Source organism: Raphanus sativus, chromosome 4 (genome assembly GCF_000801105.2).
Source record: "Raphanus sativus cultivar WK10039 chromosome 4, ASM80110v3, whole genome shotgun sequence".
Taxonomy (NCBI): Eukaryota; Viridiplantae; Streptophyta; class Magnoliopsida; order Brassicales; family Brassicaceae; genus Raphanus; species Raphanus sativus.
This window is the reverse complement of record NC_079514.1, coordinates 42,377,531-42,397,433: the sequence shown is the minus strand read 5'-3', so window position 1 is coordinate 42,397,433 and position 19,903 is coordinate 42,377,531. Positions and strand designations below refer to the sequence as shown.

At 36.0% G+C, this 19,903-nt stretch overlaps 5 protein-coding genes across 8 annotated transcripts; 2 read left to right on the top strand and 3 right to left on the bottom strand.

The window, feature by feature from the left end:
* The first annotated feature begins 1,131 nt into the window (after nucleotides 1–1,131).
* On the top strand, nucleotides 1,132–2,554 carry LOC108851056 (biotin synthase, mitochondrial-like). Its single transcript, XM_057008316.1, has 4 exons — nucleotides 1,132–1,167; nucleotides 1,392–1,489; nucleotides 1,911–2,052; nucleotides 2,423–2,554. Exons 1-4 carry the CDS (start codon nucleotides 1,132–1,134, stop codon nucleotides 2,552–2,554), a joined length of 408 nt encoding a protein of 135 aa, XP_056864296.1.
* A 2,804-nt stretch (nucleotides 2,555–5,358) lies between these two features.
* Nucleotides 5,359–7,542, bottom strand: LOC108832151 (U11/U12 small nuclear ribonucleoprotein 35 kDa protein). 2 transcript variants are annotated; one of them, XM_057008989.1, is made up of 8 exons: nucleotides 6,975–7,542; nucleotides 6,783–6,880; nucleotides 6,654–6,705; nucleotides 6,494–6,564; nucleotides 6,301–6,391; nucleotides 6,144–6,219; nucleotides 5,937–6,015; nucleotides 5,359–5,760 (listed from the first exon to the last, which is right to left on the bottom strand). In XM_057008989.1, the coding sequence occupies exons 1-8, from the start codon at nucleotides 7,123–7,125 to the stop codon at nucleotides 5,419–5,421; spliced, it is 960 nt and encodes a 319-aa protein (XP_056864969.1). In that variant the 5' UTR covers nucleotides 7,126–7,542; the 3' UTR covers nucleotides 5,359–5,418. The 2 variants fall into 2 exon arrangements, with proteins under 2 accessions (XP_056864969.1, XP_056864970.1); XM_057008990.1 differs by lacking the exon at nucleotides 5,937–6,015 and having other exon boundaries at nucleotides 5,552–5,760; nucleotides 6,975–7,541.
* An 846-nt stretch (nucleotides 7,543–8,388) lies between these two features.
* On the bottom strand, nucleotides 8,389–9,329 carry LOC108849583 (uncharacterized). Its single transcript, XM_057008991.1, has 2 exons — nucleotides 8,810–9,329; nucleotides 8,389–8,725 (listed from the first exon to the last, which is right to left on the bottom strand). The coding sequence occupies exons 1-2, from the start codon at nucleotides 9,249–9,251 to the stop codon at nucleotides 8,646–8,648; spliced, it is 522 nt and encodes a 173-aa protein (XP_056864971.1). The 5' UTR covers nucleotides 9,252–9,329; the 3' UTR covers nucleotides 8,389–8,645.
* A 4,491-nt stretch (nucleotides 9,330–13,820) lies between these two features.
* Nucleotides 13,821–16,437, bottom strand: LOC108855883 (inositol transporter 1). The gene is made up of 4 exons (XM_018629807.2): nucleotides 16,016–16,437; nucleotides 15,778–15,848; nucleotides 15,362–15,697; nucleotides 13,821–15,111 (listed from the first exon to the last, which is right to left on the bottom strand). Exons 1-4 carry the CDS (start codon nucleotides 16,161–16,163, stop codon nucleotides 14,134–14,136), a joined length of 1,533 nt encoding a protein of 510 aa, XP_018485309.1. The 5' UTR covers nucleotides 16,164–16,437; the 3' UTR covers nucleotides 13,821–14,133.
* Nucleotides 16,438–17,484: 1,047 nt separating this feature from the next.
* LOC108855743 (uncharacterized) lies at nucleotides 17,485–19,850 on the top strand. 3 transcript variants are annotated; one of them, XM_018629633.2, is made up of 8 exons: nucleotides 17,485–17,645; nucleotides 18,080–18,258; nucleotides 18,384–18,446; nucleotides 18,550–18,616; nucleotides 18,698–18,798; nucleotides 18,876–18,920; nucleotides 18,998–19,495; nucleotides 19,587–19,850. In XM_018629633.2, exons 2-8 carry the CDS (start codon nucleotides 18,130–18,132, stop codon nucleotides 19,755–19,757), a joined length of 1,074 nt encoding a protein of 357 aa, XP_018485135.2. In that variant the 5' UTR covers nucleotides 17,485–17,645; nucleotides 18,080–18,129; the 3' UTR covers nucleotides 19,758–19,850. The 3 variants fall into 3 exon arrangements, with proteins under 3 accessions (XP_018485135.2, XP_018485134.2, XP_056864968.1); XM_018629632.2 differs by having other exon boundaries at nucleotides 17,489–17,743; XM_057008988.1 differs by lacking the exon at nucleotides 17,485–17,645 and adding an exon at nucleotides 17,878–17,900.
* Nucleotides 19,851–19,903: the final 53 nt, after the last annotated feature.

Below are 19,903 nucleotides of genomic sequence, written 5' to 3'. Positions count from 1 at the left end.
ATTACGATCTTGTTGAGTTTTTGTTTGGTTGGGGACCTTGGGGTTGAACGTGTTTTTGGATTGGCATTAAGTCAGATACTGGTGCTTGTTGAGCTTTAATGATAAACAGCAGAGCAACCTTTTTGAACAGTGCCTATATTATATAAGCAACTCATCACGATTGGAGGTTGTCTTTGATCTGATGTCTTATCATGGCTTCCTCCAAATTTAAAGTAGCTACATCCATCTCTATATTATTAGGAGTGCGTTCATTGATGCATGCTATAAGAAAGGTTGTGTTAGGAGTTCATTCTAAAATATAAGAACAGAGCAGATCTGATCCTTTTTTAAATTTTCTAAACCTTTTTATTGAATAGTCCGCATGTCCGTTAATCTGACTTTGGTTAATCGTTATTCATATGTTTGTTATACTTGATCCTGGAGTTGTTATCTACCACTCTGTTTTACAATGCACCAACTGGTTCAGAAAGACATGAATAACTAATACACTGACCGTCTGATTTTCAATCCCACCGTTGAATCTTTAGTCTGAAGTGTCCCATGCATCAATACAAAATTTCAGTTAGATCAGCACCCGAATGAACCTTACACAATATCTTGAAGACTTGAAGTTGCTGCAACAGAACATTTTCTCTGTTTCTTCAGATTTTGATTATTCCGGCTCTACTTTGAAGGTGATTTGATAATTGGTTATAACTTCTATTCATCATCTGATTGATCGTAAGAGTTTTCTGCAATTTGATCTTTCCATAAATAAATTTCTTTTGATCCAGTTCCATTTGATCTGACCGGAAAACTACCTCCAAATTAGCCATCATACAAACTAATATTTTTTTTGAGTTAAAATTTCAGATTTTACAGACGTTTCTTGTCCAATAAGGTACGTTAATAGAATGCTTATCCGAAGGAGCTAGGGTTCCGACTTACTTTTATTAGACTCCTGGATAGATAGTGATTACGTGTATACCTCAGGACTCTCAAACCAACTCCTCCTGAAGTGCCGGCAAGCCTTCAAACAAACTTCCCTTATTCTTCTTTTAAGACTTGAACCCATAAGTTTTTTTTCCTCTAGACACATTGAACAACAACACGTCAATTATACCACTTCCAACATAAGAAACATGACCCGATATGTATAAAGGACAAAACAGAGATAAAGAGAAAATGGTAGAGACCTGAGTACGTGACATGTATCTTCCCTCTGGTGGAAGCTGGATCCCAAGCTTTTGCAATCATGTTCCTATAGTAGACATAAATAATTAAATGTTATGGAGTCGTTTTAAGACAATGAGTAGAGTGCTCTCTATTAGGCTAATTTCATCATATGATTACACTGAAGGAAACTTGCTGTGCTAAGTTATACTCTCTTTTTGTTTTTGACAATGTATCAGATTCTTTCTTCAACTATGAACAATACAATCTTAAGCTCTATCAAAGTAGCTCCACAAAATGATATCCTCGTGAAGCACCCATCACTAAAGCTCGATTTGTACTTCGAATCTCAGCTGAGAGCTTCTGTTTCAGCTGGCTGCTCTGCTTCTTGCTGTTCTTACTGCTCTGCATCCGCAGCCTCAGCTTGAAGATGAAAGGACGATCCGGGAAGGTTCAAGAAATGAAATCAAAGCCGTATACGATTCCCCTGTTCTTGACCTCCTCTTCCTTTGAGTAAAGTTCCTTCTTTTCTCTCTGTTCTTCCACCTCCTCTGTTTCATAACTACAGAGTTGGGTGGGTTTCTGTTAAATGACAGTATAATCGTCGTAAAAGTATCTATATTTCTGCTGAGCTTGAGTCTCACTTAACTGAATCTGGCTAATATTAAACAAATCTTGTTGTGTCAGCATTCTTCATATGGTTGCCATTGTCTGTCTTTTACTTTTTGGTAATGATGTTTTCTTTTGGTGGGTTTCAGGCTCAGGTTCATACGCGTGTGCATAAAGACTGGTGGTTGCAGTGAGGACTGTTCATATTGTCCTCAGTCCTCTAGATATGACACTGGAGTTAAAGCCCAAAGACTCATGTCCAAGGATGCTGTCATTGTTGCTGCAAAGAAGGTTAGCTTTTTCCTTGTCCGGTCCTTTTGCTCAAATGTATATTTTGTAGCAAGCTCTTATTACTCTTTACAACTATTAATCACCTAGATGTCTGATGATGAAACTAATAATCTAGGATATTGGGATTGTTGTAATGAAGCATTTGGAGAATGTAATGAGCTCTTCTGATGTGATTTTTTTTGCCTGGATGCTGCGTGGAGAGATACAGTAGCGAGTAAAACAAACTTCAACCAGATTCTTGATTACATCAAAGAAATAAGTTACTCATATCATTATCATCTTGTTCAAGAATGATCATGATGTTGAATATGGTATCTTGGTTGTAACATCTTTATAAATTATATTTATGGGCTCTCACTTTTACAAACAGAGGGAGGTTTGCTGCACATTGGGGATAATCGAGAAGCAACAAGCGTTAGAGCTAAAGAAGGCTGGCCTCACTGCTTATAACCACAATCTTGATACTTCAAGAGACTACTACCCAAACGTCATCACTAATTGAAGTTATGATGAACGCCTTGAAACTCTTGACCACGTTCGTGAAACTGGAATCAATGTCTGCTCAGGTAGCTTCCAAATATCAAATGAGTTGTATTATTCTTTCAGTGCACATTGTTCTTATCCACAATGTGCACTAAAAGAATAATATATATGTTATAAATTTTCAAATACTGTATATATATTGACACTGATTGTTACTGAGGCTTATTGTTAATAGTACTTAATTCATATTTATGTTAAAGACTTGATCCTGGAGTTGTTAATTATTATAGTTCAAAATGTGACCGAGATTTCAAGGCCAAGATACTATGCAACATAAACTCTCAAACTACTTTGCCTCTCAGATCACTAAACTCGTGAAATTACTATGTATCATGAGAATTCTCAGCACAATCATTACCCAAACAAACAAAAAGAACTTCCTTATTAGACCAAAACCAATAAGTTCCAAAATCCATGATGGTCAAATACAGCAACTAGCCTAATGAACAACAAGTTCCATTGACAAATACTGGTAGAAACTATTTGAAATTATATATGCTTCAACTAATTTACTTTTTAATCAATCTTTTTCACTTTAAATTGGATTAATATAATCATATGTCATATCATTTTTTTACTTCAAATTTCATTGATAAATTATTTCAATTACAACTTATTTACTATTCATTTAGTGCATAAAAGAACGTAAATGATCTATGACATCTATTTGTTGGTTTGACATTTAAGTGATCCAGTTTTTTTATTAGAGCTGTAATTTTGTTTTTCACAATGCTGCACAATTCTTGCCTTTCATAAAAAATCCATTTGCAAAACTAACCATTCTTAAAAAGAGAGAATGTTAAATATCAAGATAGCTAAGATATTTCTTTGCCGCATAAAACATAGCACATAATTATGTTTAGTGAATGTGATGATCGATTAAAAATACATATGTTAACTTACTTAATTTGTGAATTTCTAAAGAAATTAATAAATCTTAATTAGATTAAAAGGTTCACATTTAAATATCTAACTAGCAACTATGGTAATTTGGACACTGTGTTATCTAAAAACAAGGCATTTGATAATCATAAGGTGTGAAAAGATACATTTGGCATAATCATAAGTGAAAAAGATGAAACACACCTAAAACCTTAAACAAAACAAATCCAAGATAAAAAAAATTGACAAAAGAGAAATCTAATCTATTACTATTTCATCTTTTTTAATTCTCTACTAATCTATTGGCCGAATTCAAATCAAGCATGCTAAAAAGCTATATTGAAATAAATACCAACATGAGAAATATTTGAAAATAATTTTGTATGTAGAACTTGTGTGGAGATTAAAAGCTGAGTGATTTTTACAATTTAAGTAGATTTCATCTAACTAGTATGTTATAAATTTTCAAATATTGAGGACATTGGAGAACGATGTAGTTTGTTTGGCATTAGCCACTCTCCAATTAAAGTCATATCATTAGAGAACAAACGGTCATTGAGGATAATTGTTATAAGTGTATAACCTTAATCATTGGCTTATAGTGATTGAAATAGGACGGATTAGTCCTTATACGCCAGAATTGAGCTCAAAAACCTTCCCTCAGAAGAGAGTTGAGAAACTTGAGCAGACATCTTAGTTCAAGCTCACAAGCTATTAAGCAAGCATTGAAAACACTGCCTTGATTCGTTCTTTTAGCTTTCTTCTACCATGGCATAAGTTCTTTTAGGGGAATCAGTTTGTAAAATTTTACTTGATCTTGCATTCAATGGCTGTCTTGGCTTCAGCTTTGGTGGTGAGACAGCCAGCTAGCTACTTATGAGATTCCTAATTACCGCAAGTATCACGGCACTAGTCTTGTGTTGGTTTCTTAAAATATATAACTAGAGCTGGATCCGTCCGACCGGACGGGTGCTTATTTTCATTTTTATATAAATGAATAATTATTTAAATATCTATCGGTTTATATTTTTAAATATTTATCATATTTCTGAATTTTTATAAACACAACAATCAAATAGTTTATGTGCTGTAAAAATAGTGACCCGTACCCGTTATTAAAAATTTGATAATATTATTGACCTATTGATAGTTTGAGTAATACTCTTGTAACATGAAAACCTAATGTATAAGAGATATCTCGACTAACTTTGTAAGGTGAGAATCATGTATTTAATACCAACGATATTCAGAAAATCCAGAAATGTGATAATATTTTTCAAAAAAAAAAAATTGATCAAACTCTCTCATATACTTTATAATATTATATAAAACTGAATAAACTATTTTATTTGTTATATATGGTATTTATTGTATTTATGTTATGCATTTTAATTTATAGGTTTCTAATGATTATTTTAAGGTAACATTTGTGAGTTTTGATATTAAAATTATTATCGAGTTGAGTATAACTGAGTTAACTATAATGTTAAACATAAATTTTATATAAATAAATAATTTGTTTGTCAATGGGAAAAACGTTTGTATGCAAATTATATATTTAATTACGATTTAATATAATTTTATCTCATAAATGAATGATATATGATTTCATTTATAGAAATCAATTTATTAGTGTAACTAAATTATATGATGTATTTTTGACCCTAATCAGGTATGGAAAGTCGCAGGTTTTTAGGCATAATTGATGCTGTAATCTTTTTTTAGTTTGTGCTATTAGATTATGGTTAGTTTTAAATTAAATTAGGAAAAGACAAAAAATTTAAAAGATAGAAACATTAATTACTGAAATTAATTACTTCAGTGGTATTTTATTATAAATAAGTTGTAAAATTTAGGGTTATTTTTTATTTGTACTCCTCTTTTAATAGTATAGATAGATCAGCTAGCCTAATAATAAGAGTTCCAAATACAGGCAGATAGCTACTTATGAGAACGCTTGTGTTTATGATGTTTGTGAGAGCGTTCTTCTTCTTCTCCACGGTTTGATCTTTTGCTCCCAGAAATTTCTTCCTTGTCGTCACCATATCTATCTTCCCTTCCTCTTGATCTCTCTTTTCTCTCTTCTCTGTCAGATCGAGACTCTACTCTGTAACGCTCCTCTCTGTCCTTGCTGCGTCTTCTATGACTGTGATAAGACCGTTCTCTCTTGTCAGGACTCCTCTGCTCTTCATACTCTTCTTCCCTTTCTACAGAACTCTTTTCCCCATAATTTGCTTCCTCTCTATGAGAGACACTTCGTTTTCTCCTAGGGGGTGACGGTATCTACATCCAACAAACAAGCAAGTTTATGATGTGTTAAGACTTAGAAGCCATAATCTTTTTTCCTCTAGACACATTGAACAACAAGTCATTCATGCCAAATCTAGCATAAGAGACATGAACAAAATACCCCATAACGTATCAAGAACAAAACAGAGGTAAAGAGAAATGGTAGAGACCTGAGTACGTGACATGTATCTTCCCTCTGGTGGAAGCTGGATCCCAAGCTTTTTCAAATCATCATGAGGGATTGGCCGCCTGATATCATAACAAATACAATGCACAGTTAAACATGGTTTTGAAGGTACATTGCAAATATAGTCTGCTGCTTATACAAGATTTGGAACATGCTAAAAGGAAGAGGAGAGCAAAGGCAAACAGCATACAAGGGAGCACGGAATGGTCTTTCTCGTCCTCCAAAACGAAGTTGTCCAGATTCTTTCCTACCACCAAGTCCACCTCCTATTTTAAAGAGAAGAAGAATAAAGGATTAATCCTAAGATCTAACTCCTACAGGGGAGATATTAAGAGAATAACACTCACCTAATCTTCTTGGTATCCATCCAGGCATCAACTGCTGCCTATTATAATCAACAATAATCTCTCGTCCATCAATCAACGAATGATGAGCATCCTGTAAAAACCACCCACCACAAAAGAACATTACTTTCTGACCACCAAAGCAAGAGATAAGAAAGAACAAAGCAAGTAAGCATCACCGTAGTAATAGTAGTACCTCGTAAGCACGACGCATCTCCTTCTCAGTCTCATACTCCACAAAAGCATACCCTCGTGAAGCACCCGTCACTAAAATGAAAAACGTAACAAGACAATGTAAAGACAACATCTTAATTAAACTGCCTAAACTCGTGTGTCGTAAGAAGAACAAAACTTACCAATGTGTCTGACCAAGCGCAAGCTCTTAACTTTACCGTATCTACTCATAGCCTGTTAAAAGAACAAACCTTTATGATCACTCGTGCAACAAAAGTTAACTCCACGTGTACAACACAGACTCTTACTACCTCACGAAGAGTCTCCTCCGACGTAAGATGAGAGATTCGACCCACGAACAAAGTACAGTAAGGATCTCCAGCTGCCTTTGAATCTCCAGAGGGATCATCTTCAAAAACAACCCCAAAACACATATAAAGAACTCAACTTTGCGACCTCAGAAACTAAAAAAAAAAACAGAGAGAGAGCAATATAGAGTTTACATAGGCCGGCGTTGTAACAGAGGAGAGCTCGACGGACGCCGTTATCATGTGGCGCAACATCGGTTCCGTCGATACTTCCGGCTTGTATCGGATGATACGACGTCGCGTAGAACACTTTGTTCACTACGTTGTTGTTTCCTCCGCCGCTCATTTATATTTCTCCTCTCTTCTCTTCTCTCTCACGGTGGTGGCTCCGGCTAGTTTAGAGAAGCGAAGGGAAATAAAGTAAACGCCGTCGTTTCCAGATGATTACTGTTTAAGGCCCACGAGTGTGTGTACATGACGCCCACTATAACCCATTTTGGCAGTATTCTTAGATTAACCCAAGGCAGAATTAAACGCAGTCGTTTGTAGTTGATTACTAGCATGTTCAAGTGAACCTAGAGTTGCTTTGTGATAACATTTATATGTAGCAGCTTGAACATACGAGTGAGTTCACAGAGAAGCTAGAGAAAGATCTTGAGGAGTAGTATCACAAGTATGTTGCTCGCTACAAGAATGAAAAAGATGAAGAAGAAGAATTGAGGTAGATTCAAAGAGCAAAGAAGTGTAACTTATCACTACATTTCAAGAGATTTTGTTGAAAACAGTGGAAAGTCTAGTGAGTCAGATTCTCAATGTCCGAGCAAGCATTTGTGTTTCTTTGCTGGTGAAAACCCTATCTTAACTGGAGAGAAGCTTTTAACAACATCAAACAATGATTTTGACGCGGACCAACTCATGTTCAAGGTGCTAGGACTCACTCCTAAACCCCCCAAGTTTCTCTGAAGATGATTCTGAGTCAGAAAAATTATGAGAAAGTTGCTTCTGCTTCTCAGTAAAGCTTTGGGACACTTATGAATGAATCGGTTACCTTTTCACTATGTAACATGATTAGACGGATTAGTGATGATACCACTGTTTATTCTCTAGATTTTATATGAAGTAAAAATTATTATTTTCAGTTCTGAATGTGATGTTAGTTGGAGTTGAAGATGCAAAATATATCTACTTTTTATCATATAATCTCACTTCCCCTCTCTGGAGGTAGGCAAGAAACCAAACATAGCTTGAAAGTTACAGAGACTATATAATGTGTTATGTGAAATGTATACATATATCTGTAATTAGAACTTGGAATGTAACTCTTGCCAAACTCTTTGGGGAAGTTAGGTTGTAGTAACTCCTCCAAGCTCTTGGCTGAAACAGAACTTGTACAATAGAAGCAACATAATCTCGTGAAAGTTGTACACTTTTTAATAAATGCTTATGGAGACAACAAGGAATACAATATGGACCGATTTGGTGCAGGACAGGAGAGCAGAAGCATAGAGCATAGCCTAGTTTCTATACATGTATGCTTGTGAATTTGATTCTATCAGAGTATAGTGTGAATCATTATCTTGTAAACAAAGGTGTTCTTTGTAACCAAATGTTCATCAAAAGAATAATGTTTTATTAATAAATGCATTACAACAAATTTCCCTAGCAAAATCTTTTCTTGATCATTAAGCATTGAGCATTACATAACTCATACAACAAATGGGGTGTTTCAAGCAGGTCAGTCTCATAAAAGCTGAAACAGAACAGCATATAAAAGAGATATCACTCCTGCAGCAATGGTCTTGTGTTCATTCTTCTTTGATCCATCAAAGCTTTGAATTGCTTCAAAATCAAGATGGAAGTTCTTTCTCAAGTGCATAATCTCACAGTACATGCCACAGCTTGTGCCCAGAACTTCAACCTTGCTTTGACATCATCAGGATTGTCCCCTGTTTTTTCATAATAATAATAATCAATAAATCTTGAAAATGCAACAAAAAAGGTATGTTAAAACATTTGAAAACTAGGGTTACCAGGACTAGAGATCTTCCAGCTAGCAATAGGACTAACTTGAGACTCAAGCATCGTCGGTTGTTTCTTCTCAGGCGAATGATCTTGATCCATAAACTTCTGACTCATCGAGTAACAAAGCTCAAGAGCAGGTAAAGTATTACAAAGCTCAGGAATCTCCTCGTAGTTGAACCCAAAACCTAGATCTACACAGCCTTTAAGCTCCTCGAGATCATCGTCTGTTAAGCTCTTGGTCCTCTTCAAATCATCGTTAACCGCTGCATCATCAATAACGTAACCTTCAAGCAACACATTGCTCTTCTTCTTCTCCAGTCTCTTCGTCACTTTCAACTCACCACCACAGCCATTGTACGAGGAGCATGAGCTGGAGGTAGAGATGTCGGAGTCTGAATCAACGTCTGCCTCGTATGAGGAACAGCGAGAGAGATAATTTGAGTCACACATTGTGAAACTCCTGTTTTTTTATTTTGCTGGAGAGAGAGAGAGAAGAGAGAAAGTGAAGATGGAAAGAGGGTGAAGAGGTACTTATAAAGCTATCAACGGGGGACGATTATTTATTGTCTCTTTCATAATCATCATGTGGTTACTAATCCATGTATGTGATTATTATTACATGGTGATGATCATCATCGTTTATTACCATGAACGTGTAAGCCGAAGTTGGGCCGGAAAATTGGGGTCCACCATGTGCGGCTAGAATCTAGATCAGCGATTCGTCATCTCAGCACCTTTTGGCCAATTATTCCCACCGTTTTAGCAGTAAAATTTTCTCTTTTGGGTGAAAAATGTTAAGTAAGCAGTAAAAATATATTAAGACAATTTACAGATATGTGATGTCATCAGAGCCGTGCTTACCCCTTGTCGAGAAAGGCAATGGCCTTAGGCCCCATAATTTTTAGTTAATATTTAGGGCCCCGTTTTTATATATAAAATGCATTAGTTAGTGTTATATATGTTTACATACATACTGTACATAAAGAGTTTGATTGTATATATCTTTTTTTTTTCTAGATTTTAGTTTGGACTCTCTTTTTGGATTTCAATTATAAGCATAGCCACTACTATATTTACCATTTTAGTTTTCTGTGAACATACATAAATCTTATATGAAGAGATTGAGGAAAAAATTGCCTTAAATGTTGTAGAAAGAAAAAAATTGCCTTAGGCCTCTGAAAACGTTCGCACGGCACTGGATGTCATTGATCTATGTATTTCTTTTTTTTTGAAAAAATTGATATATGTATTTGATATGGTTTAATGTCTCTAATATAAGTTAAAGTTATATAGTTACATCTATCTAATAATTTTGAAGTTTTTTTTGCATTTTTTTCTTTCTAAAGAACTTTTTTGCATTGTTTTAATATAATAACTTCGACATTAAACCATCTACGAATTGGATATTTAAAAAAAAAAAAAAGAAATATGATGTTATATGCGATCGTATCCCGAATCGAAGTTACTTCTTCGTCAATCAAATTGTTTAGAAGCTAGATTTGATTTACGTGTGGAAACTACGTACCACCACACATCATTAGAAGCTTAATTAATTGGTACTAGATTTTGACCCGCGCTTTGGAAGCACAGAATATTTTACGATAAAAAATTTCACTAATAACTTAACAAATATTTTGGTAATTTTTAAAGAGTGTGTATTTAAAATATTTTTGCATTTAAATCAGTGTTTTTAAATTCAACCCGATTGTGATTTGGTAATTTTTAAAGAGTGTGTATTTAAAATATTTTTGCATTTAAATCAGTGTTTTTAAATTCAACCCGATTGTGATTATAACTGTTAATCCGGAGATCTGACAATTCAATTTTGGTTTTAAAAATATTCATATTAAAAAAAATCACTAAACTTCGAGACTAGCCGATTGAACTGATGGATGACCGATATGTAATCTAATTGGATTTAAATTGTAATAGTTTCATAATTTGTAATCTTATAATCCAAATTTTAAAGTTCATTATTTTGCAATTTATGAAATTATGATGTTTCTACAAAATTCTAAAGAGAAAATGATAGATATAAAATAACTAAGATTAATTATTGTATTGTCTGGAAACATTGATAGTAGTATAAAAAATATATTGTTTGGAAACATTGATAGTAGTACAAAGAAATAAGTATTTGTTTGGAAACATGGATAATAGTATAAAGAAAGTAACATTAGTGATTTAATGTAGGTTTAACTATAAAATATAAATATATATTTAATTTAAAAACTTACAAAATAAATGTTAGGTCTAACAGAATGTTTCTGTTTTAATAAGATAGATGACTTGAAAACCGACAAATTGATTTTTACAATTCTCAAAGTAACAATTCATCTAATTAGGTTTCTAGACGCTAGCGGTTCTCCTAACTTTCATTAGTTCATATCATAATGTCGCCATATAAAACAAGAGAAAAATAGTGATAGACTGATAGCAGACTTGACCTAACTAATTAAGACTTACGTACATTTTGTAGTTTATGCAACATTTATATATATGAAGTTTGAATTTAATGATTATGATCTTTGTATTAGCTAGAGTTGTCTTCATGACACAGTTCAGGTTAATCAAGAAAAAAAGAAATGTGTATGGACGTTATGGGTCCATGCAGAAAGATTGAGTGTAACAAAGTCCATAGTCATGCATGTAGAATCAAACTGCAAAATGATTGTGTGTTACAAGGTTCATATTATATTACATGTGTTGGTCACAAATTCATATCTAACTCCTCGCGGCCGCAACAAGAAGTCGTTGCTCCAAACTTGTTAGGTTGCTTCAATTATTACTGATATATATTTGTACTCAACACCTATAAACACATAGAAATATCAAAATATGCACTAATTTATTAGAGATCTATATGGAGACTAAGCCATTAGATAATTTAATTATTGCAAATCTCATTATAAACAAATCACTTTCGGCCTGCCAGAAGTCATTGGCCTCGAGATGCGCCACATCAGTTTTACATTACCTTACGACAAAAACAATTTTTAATACGACAAGTAACTTTAGATTCCACCATAACATTTTGTTTTTATCTTATTTTGTAGTTATTGGCAAGCAAATTAAAAGTGTGATTTATCTTCTTTAGAATAATCGACAAATGTTTAAGAGATGAAGCAAATCAATGGGATTACTATTACGGTCGCTTACCAAATCGAGACAAATTCTTTTGCACCCGCGCTAATTGATGTATATAAGTACGATAAATTGTTTTTCTTTTGTAATATATTTATATAGCGACCTGTCTAATTATTTTAAGCCGTAGAATATAGTTAAGTTTGAATGATGTGAATATAAAATCCATACATCGACTGACTATATCATACTACGTATTGATTGGTTAACCAATCTCAAAAGATTTCCCGGAAAAATCCTTGCTGTGAACAGCTAAAAACAGAATAAACAATCATAAAAGAAGAAAAAGTGTAGAAGCCAAAAACAGGATTGCTTCTCGAAATTTCTAATGGAAAAATAAAAAAACGAAAGAAAATGATCGTGGTCCAGCTTTTGATGAGCTAATTGGCTTCATTGACAAATTAACATGACTTTGATATATGGTGCGTCGGCGTCAAATGGAGACAAACGTGTCATGCTTATATAAGACGACATCCATGTCATGGATGAATCATCATTGCATGGTATATGCATCATTCCATTATGTTTCCTACTTCAAGAGATGTGGCTATCTATATAGTCAATATAAAAGAAAGACATAGTTTAGGTTCATCTATTATTGTCCATATAGAACGAAAGGCTCCAAATGATTGTGGTAGTTATGGGGCAGCGAACATGTTGATTTGAATTGGTAAACTTATCTTTTTGAACTATAATTTCAATAGTAACCAGCGTGAATTAAAGGGTCTTGAGATTAAGGGATTATCATACTCATCATACATACACAGTTGTCTTCCAAACCATGCATTATCAATAATGTGGTTGGTAACCACAATTGTTTTGGTCGGTATAACTCGTCTTAGACTTTTGTTTTCAAATGGTTGACTATATATATTAGACCAGTCGACCTAATCAACCATTATGAATTAAGCAATTCTAATGTCTATTCATTTGTTTTGAAATTCTCTCGTATTTCTTTATTTAATGATAACATTTGCTTATACAAACTTGTGCACGTAATTCATTACAATTACTAACCTGTAATTTTCATAAACACACACATGTATCATATATAAGTCCTATAACCATCAAGTAAGCTTGTTTGAATCAATAAACCATCAAACTAATGTAAAAGAAAGAACACAAATGAATTATCATTAAATTTATAAAAGTTGTGATTCAATAATTGGGTTGATGGAAACAAAACGATGAACAAACGCATGTGGAAGGGTAGGGGATTATTACACATGTGAACGAGAGAAGAAGACAAAAGGCAGGGGATGTGCCACGTGGACAGTTTACGATAAGAAATTAAAGGGCTTAAAAGGCTTAAGAGGGGCCCATTAAAGAAATAAAAGACAAAGAAGAGACCCAACAACTCACGTGTCCCCATTTGCCTTTTTTCTCCTCTTATTCAGCTCAACTAATCAGCACCACATTTTCACACCGGTCTGGTCCTCACGACATTCATGTTCTCTCCTTTGGTCCCTCACTTCCATCCCTATCATTTGTCCATTTACCACATGCATACTGTTCTTTTTATCCTTTGAAAGTTTACTTTTATAAAACACGAGATTGATACTATAATTATAACTATTTAATAAAATTTTAGAAAGTTAATATTTATATCATAGAAACTTTGACAGCAAAAGTATAATGGAACCCATTGGGCATTGCAGGCTGGATAAAACATATCTAAAACTAAAAGAGAGGATAATTATATTTCAGATAAGTACAACAAAAAGTTGTTTTACCAAAACACAAACCTACATTGTATGGTGACACATAAGACAACACAACACAAAAGGATACATTATACAAATATCCAATCATACATCTTGGTGGCCCTGTGATGTCCCTTATGTTATTGCCATGTCCATATACAATAAATGATGCTGTGCCTAAAAGACTGTTATTTAACAGAAAAAAGATAAATACTTATATAGTTCCTATGACAAGTCTTATGTTTGCCAATCAACATTCATCTATTCATTACTCTTGTCTCGAGTCTATGCTTTGACCAGAGACACATGCATCATACTGAGATTTGCAGACAAGACTGGAATCCAAAGTGGACCATAATCGTTATTATTATTATCAACAAACACTTCCTAACACATCTTGGTTTAATCTGTGATATCACTGAGCTAAACCGGAACCAAACTTGGTTTAGTCAGTGACACCACAATGTATGAGTATGAGCCACACTCTAAGACTGAGATCCCTGCTCTAGCAACCCATCCATGTCATTGCTCTCGCTGCTACTCCCCCAACCACTGTTATTCCCCCAAGCCCTCTCTTTCCAAATCTGCTCAACTTCAGAAAACGTCAGCCCCTGCGTCTCGGGGACAAACACAATCACAAACACAGCTGCCAAAACCGCTATCCCCGCCAAAATCAAGAACGTCACTCCAGTACCAGCAGCTTCTGCTACCGACAAGAAAGTCTGCGCCACGATCAAGTTACTGATCCAGTTAACCGTCGCAGACATCCCGCCGCATATGCCTCGGTACTGCTGCGGGTATATCTCCGAGTTCACCGTCCACGGGACCGGTCCCATCCCCGGTGCAAAGAAAGCGATGTACAGAGCTAAACCAAGCACGGCTAGCCAGCCGTAGAGCCCTCCATCAGACGCCGCCGCATCAGACTGTTTGAAGAAGGATACAGAGAGGATCACGAGAGAGATAAACACACCGCATAGACTAGAGAGAGCAAGCTTCTTCCGTCCACAGTGGTCGATGAAGTATATCCCCACCACTGTTCCAGCAGCGTTCATCCCAGCAACGATGAGAGAGAGCAACAGAGCGAGCTGGTTCGAATGAAAGCCAGCCATCTGAACTATCGTAGGGCTATAGTACATGACGGTGTTGATCCCAGTGAACTGCTGAAACGCCTGGAGTCCTGCTCCGGCGAAGAAGGCGAGTCTCATCTCTTTGGATCTAAAGACTTCCAAGTAGCTAACGGTGTGTTTCCTCAGCTTCTCTTCCTCTTCAGCCGCGGAAAGATGATCGATCTCGTCCTCTAACCTAGAGATGTCATACATCCTCGTCAGCACGTGGATCGCTTCCTCTTTACGGTTCTTCATGAACAGCCACCTAGGAGACTCCGGCATGAAAAGCATCAGTACGAACTGAACAACAGCCGGTACACCCGAAACACCAAGCATCCATCTCCATGTCCCTGGAACCTTACCAATAAAATGCCAAAAATAGATTCAGTTTCTCTCTATAGTTTCTTAACATGTCTAACTAACTAACTAACTAACTAGGCCGGTACTGAGATTTCGGGGGCTATAGACGGTTTAAGAAGGATTTTATAAATTTGCGGGCTGAAATTTTTTATATAAGTTTGGGGGTTAATTTATATATGATTTTTTCAAATATTTTGAGGGTTTGAGGCGAATGTTTCATCCGGTTAGCCTCAGGTCCGGTCCTAACCTGTGTGAAAGCAGAGTTAACGAGGTATGAAAGAAACTGTCCACCGGTGATCATCAGCACATTGGTGCTGACAAGACCACCTCTCACTTCAGAGGGAGAGGCTTCGGCTATATAAACGGGTGCAGTCACGGAAGCAACACCAACTCCCAAACCAACCAAGAAACGACCCGCGATCAAGACGTACGGATCGGGAGCAGCAGCCATAACGATAGCTCCAGCTGCAAAGACGATGTCAGCAAACATGGTGGCTTTTTTGCGTCCGTAGTAGTCGTTGATCCAGCCTCCTGCTGCAGCACCGAGCATGGCACCAACTAAAGCCATACTCACAATAGTTTCCTACAGAACAAAATAAAATAAATTAGATCATATTTTTTCATGAATCAAATACTACTAATAACACTGACAAGTTACAGTACCTGTAAGAAACTGCTCTGCTTCACAACTTGAAAATCATCCTTAATGTACAAAAGGGCACCGGAGATTACACCTGTACAAGTAACGGTTCTTCAATCAGACACAACCAAGTTCAAATAGCTTCAATGAGACAAGTTTTTTCAATTCAAATTACGAAACTTTCACAAATGGGTCAGTGAAGAATCAAAATCTAACGGCTAAGAACTTGTTAACTCGTGAGTATAAGAGAAAGAGAGAGACCTGTGTCGTAGCCGAAGAGGAGACCACCTATGCCGGCAGTGACAGTCAAACCGAGAATGTAAGAATTGCCAAAATACGACATCCTTCTCTCTGGGTACATATCCAAGTACCCTGAGCTCCCAGGTGCCGACGGGATCGTCAACGTCATCTTTTTAAACTCGTCTGCGATTGGTAGAGAACAAGAAGATGAATAAAGAATTCAAAATTCAGAGATTGCGATCGGGTAACAAAAACTCCGAGACTCGAGGGAGGAGGAGGATAAGCTCCGGATGAATCGGATTGAGAAGTCGCCGACGGTAAAATGTGGCGGCACAAACGAAGCCGTGAGAAATTAAAAACGTCAGAAACGTCAAGAGAAATGAGACAGAGGAGAGGGATCATCTGGATTTTTACACGGCGATTACAAGACGATAATAGTTTTTCTATTTTTTATTTTATTTTTGCAACCGTGGCAAGCTAAGATAAGGGTTGTCTTATTATTACCGAAACTAATAAAATCGACTATCTACTCGCGAGGTGTTCGAATACATTGATACTCGCTTTTTCAACCTCTATTTTAACTTGAATCACATTTCATTTTTTACCGATGGATTGTGGTGGTACTCACGCGCTTACGTACAGGTGTGGCAAGGTTATCTGTTAAATTAACTAGTGGCTCTTGTTATGCGTGTAACCACGCTGTCGTCGAATTATCTATCTTCGACAACGACCCCCGGACTAGATAATGGAACAGTTTATTACGTGTAAACCTTGATTTAACAAAAGAGTTATGGTAATTATCTTGATTACTACTACTACTACTGCTTACTTCTCACTTATCAGACATTATCTAAGACATTAAAGAGTTACGGTAATAATCTTGAAATGTAATAAAAGTAGTGAGTTGGTAAACTGAGATAATTTACTTTTTCAACCTTGCGTAAATCTGTTTTGAATATATTAAAAATTCATTTGATATCAAATATCACCATATGAAATTAAATCACAGAAACATTTCAGTGTTGATAATTGTATAACATAGGAAAGAGGTCAGTTTATACCCCGAGAGTTTGTTGGCCCATTGACTCATAATCATATAAACGAGGCCTTTATGGCCCATATCATCTCCTTATTAGTTATTATTAACAGAGAATCAAATTGAAGATTAACCTTCAATTGTTATATATTTACAATTCTGCTATTTTGTTGATGTGCAAACTTTTTCACCTAAATTTTTTTATCAGTGACTTAAAGTTTATGTTGTTAAAACATTGTGAATGATAAAAAAACTATATGAATAAGAAACTTCATTTAAATAAATATTCATATCAAAAAAATATTATTTATCTATGTTATATTATTTTTTTTCTAGACCAAAAAGGAGAAAGTGGTGAGTTCCTGAATTAGCAAAGAAAAGAAGGGACTAGAAATATAAAAGAGTTCGGACACATACACAAAAGCGGACCAGACGGTCTGAACAGAAGCTTCGATTTGTTGGCCAAACTCCCTTTTTCCTTTTTAGATTTTTTTTTTTTTTCAAAAGAGAAGAATTAAAAGTTGTTTACTTTAAAAACGTGTGAGCGATCTCTTCGCTCTGAAATTTCAACCCTCCTTTTGCTGTTCATCCCCTGGATTTTCGCCGTCGTGTTAGGCAAGTATCTCTCATCTTTCTACTTCCGTCTAAAAATCGAGTTACGTCTCTCCACAACTTCTCCCACTGATCGCTTTGTCTTAAAAATCTTTTCCTCTGTAAGTAATAATCTTCATTGTCTGTTTCTTGATAAGTAATCGGTTGTTTAGAAATGGAAATTGAATTAAAGTTTCTTACTTTATGTTGAAGTTACTGGATATAAGAAGAACACATTCTTCTCATAGATCTCGCAATTGGGCTTGTTGTATCGAATCTGTAAAAGCTCTTGTGTTTTGACTTCTGTCTCTCCTTCATTCAAAGTTTCATTTGGAATTATGAAAGATTGGATTTTTATTTGAAGGGTTTTGGGGGGAGTTTTAAGGTTTTAGAATTTAAAGATGTTTGAGAGTGGCAATTCATTTACTAAAGATTGGATCTTTATTTGGTGACTTTAGACTATTTCCATTGGAGAGCATTGTTGTTGACAAGTCACAAAGCTAAAAGAATGCGCGCACCATCTTTGTTTGCGCAATGCTTGCCCGGTTTGCTACCTCAGGATTGCGGCGGTGTGTCTGCACTATCTGACAAGGATTTTCAGCTTCCAACACCAGCTGTTGAGATCATACCTTCTAAGGTTTGTTGTTTGTTTGCTCTTTGTAGTCACTACCATTATAATAACTTTCTCTTCAAAGAGAAGTTTTCCTCCAGGGCATTTTCCGATTAATCTAATTCTTTTTGTCGTCTCTTTTTGTTTTGTAGACATCAGCTCATCACAGGTACTCAGGGGAGAATCTAGATGTCCTTGGTTTACCAGTTTTTAAGGTACTTCCATGTTCACAACCACTTATAAGGTTATAAACCAGTAGAAATGAAAGAAAAAGAACTCATCAATCATCCACTTTGGCTCTTCAAAACCTCTTTGCAGGGAAAAGTAAGTGTTTCTGATATCATTGGTCTCTCTGGTTCAGAAACTGCTCCTTCTAAATACGAAGGTACATGCACTTGCATCTGATGCTTTCCTCTCTTAATGTATCATAATTAAACTGTGCCTAGCTACAAAACAATTGTGTAAGGTTCTCTGAAAAGTTGGGAGAGTGCTATTGTTCTTGTCCATGTCCTTAAAAACGAGATCCGCGATGGACAGCTTAGCTTCAGAGGCAAAAGGGTCCTTGAGGTATACTTCCTCCTCTCTTAAACTATGTGAAGCTATCATAGATGTCCAACTCAGCAGTTGACTTAACACTTGAGCAGCTAGGTTGCAACTATGGAGTTCCTGGGATATTTGCCTGCTTGAAAGTAAGTAAAACCCACACTAGGACATAGCTTTTACTGTCTCATTTTCTCTTAAATTAATCTGTTTTTTTTTTTGCTAGGGTGCTTCCTCGGTCCACTTTCAAGACCTCAACGCAGAAACAATAAGATGCACAACCATCCCAAACGTTCTTGCAAACCTCGACCAAGCCCGCGACAGGCAAAGCCGCCAGCCAGAGAGCCCGCTCACTCCGTCGAGACAAGCCTTCGTCTCTGCATCCGTCCGTTTCTACGCAGGAGAATGGGAAGAGCTCCCGGCCGTTCTATCCATCATAAGTACAACCGAAGACGTCTTCTTCGAACCAGCAGCTGCAGCGATGAGCTTGAGTTTCTCAGAGGAAGATTTCAATGATGGATGTTGCAGCAGCCAAGACGGGAGCGTTACGGGACAGCAAGACTTCTTCTCGAGGCGGTCGAGGAAGCTCTCCGGGAGCAGAGCTTGGGAAAGAGCTAATGAGAGCGACCAAGGAGGTGGAGAGTGTGGGTATGATGTTATACTAATGACTGAGATTCCTTACTCGGTTACTTCTCTCAAGAAACTATATTCTCTCATCAAGAAGGTTGGTGATCATTATTATCTCTCTAGTTCTTGATCTCTCGGTGGTTGTTTCCTTGTTATATTAGTGATTGGTTGTTTGTGTTCTTTAACAGTGCCTGAGGCCGCCTTACGGCGTGGTGTATTTGGCGGCTAAGAAACAGTATGTGGGATTCAGTAACGGAGCGAGACATCTGAGGAACTTGGTGGATGAGGAAACGATCTTAGGAGCTCATTTGATTAAGGAAACTACTGACAGAGACGTTTGGAAGTTCTTCTTCAAGTAACACTCACGAAGCTGCATCATTGAAAACAAAAGAAAAGAGAAACAAAACACTTGTTGTATAATGTAAATGCAATTATCATTGAAGTTACCATCATCATGCCTCCATTTATATTTAGTTATTTTGCTCTTTAAGAGTTTTCAACTTGT

Excerpts from the sequence above, each read along its gene's own strand:
- LOC108851056 (XM_057008316.1), top strand. The coding sequence starts at position 1,132 with ATGTATAAAGGACAAAACAGAGATAAAGAGAAAATG. Across the intron at positions 1,490-1,910 it reads CCATCACTAAAGCTCGATTT|GCTCAGGTTCATACGCGTGT; the intron begins GTACTTCGAATC and ends GGTGGGTTTCAG. Across the intron at positions 2,053-2,422 it reads TCATTGTTGCTGCAAAGAAG|AGGGAGGTTTGCTGCACATT; the intron begins GTTAGCTTTTTC and ends TTTTACAAACAG.
- LOC108832151 (XM_057008989.1), bottom strand. The coding sequence starts at position 7,125 with ATGAGCGGCGGAGGAAACAACAACGTAGTGAACAAAGTGTTCTACGCG. Across the intron at positions 6,881-6,974 it reads CTGTTACAACGCCGGCCTAT|ATGATCCCTCTGGAGATTCA; the intron begins GTAAACTCTATA and ends TTGTTTTTGAAG. Across the intron at positions 6,392-6,493 it reads AGATGCGTCGTGCTTACGAG|GATGCTCATCATTCGTTGAT; the intron begins GTACTACTATTA and ends TGGTTTTTACAG.
- LOC108849583 (XM_057008991.1), bottom strand. The coding sequence starts at position 9,251 with ATGTGTGACTCAAATTATCTCTCTCGCTGTTCCTCATACGAGGCAGAC. Across the intron at positions 8,726-8,809 it reads CTGGAAGATCTCTAGTCCTG|GGGACAATCCTGATGATGTC; the intron begins GTAACCCTAGTT and ends ATGAAAAAACAG.
- LOC108855883 (XM_018629807.2), bottom strand. The coding sequence starts at position 16,163 with ATGACGTTGACGATCCCGTCGGCACCTGGGAGCTCAGGGTACTTGGAT. Across the intron at positions 15,698-15,777 it reads AGCAGAGCAGTTTCTTACAG|GAAACTATTGTGAGTATGGC; the intron begins GTACTGTAACTT and ends TTTGTTCTGTAG. Across the intron at positions 15,112-15,361 it reads TTAACTCTGCTTTCACACAG|GTTCCAGGGACATGGAGATG; the intron begins GTTAGGACCGGA and ends TTTATTGGTAAG.
- LOC108855743 (XM_018629633.2), top strand. The coding sequence starts at position 18,130 with ATGCGCGCACCATCTTTGTTTGCGCAATGCTTGCCCGGTTTGCTACCT. Across the intron at positions 18,259-18,383 it reads TTGAGATCATACCTTCTAAG|ACATCAGCTCATCACAGGTA; the intron begins GTTTGTTGTTTG and ends TTTGTTTTGTAG. Across the intron at positions 18,799-18,875 it reads GAGGCAAAAGGGTCCTTGAG|CTAGGTTGCAACTATGGAGT; the intron begins GTATACTTCCTC and ends ACACTTGAGCAG.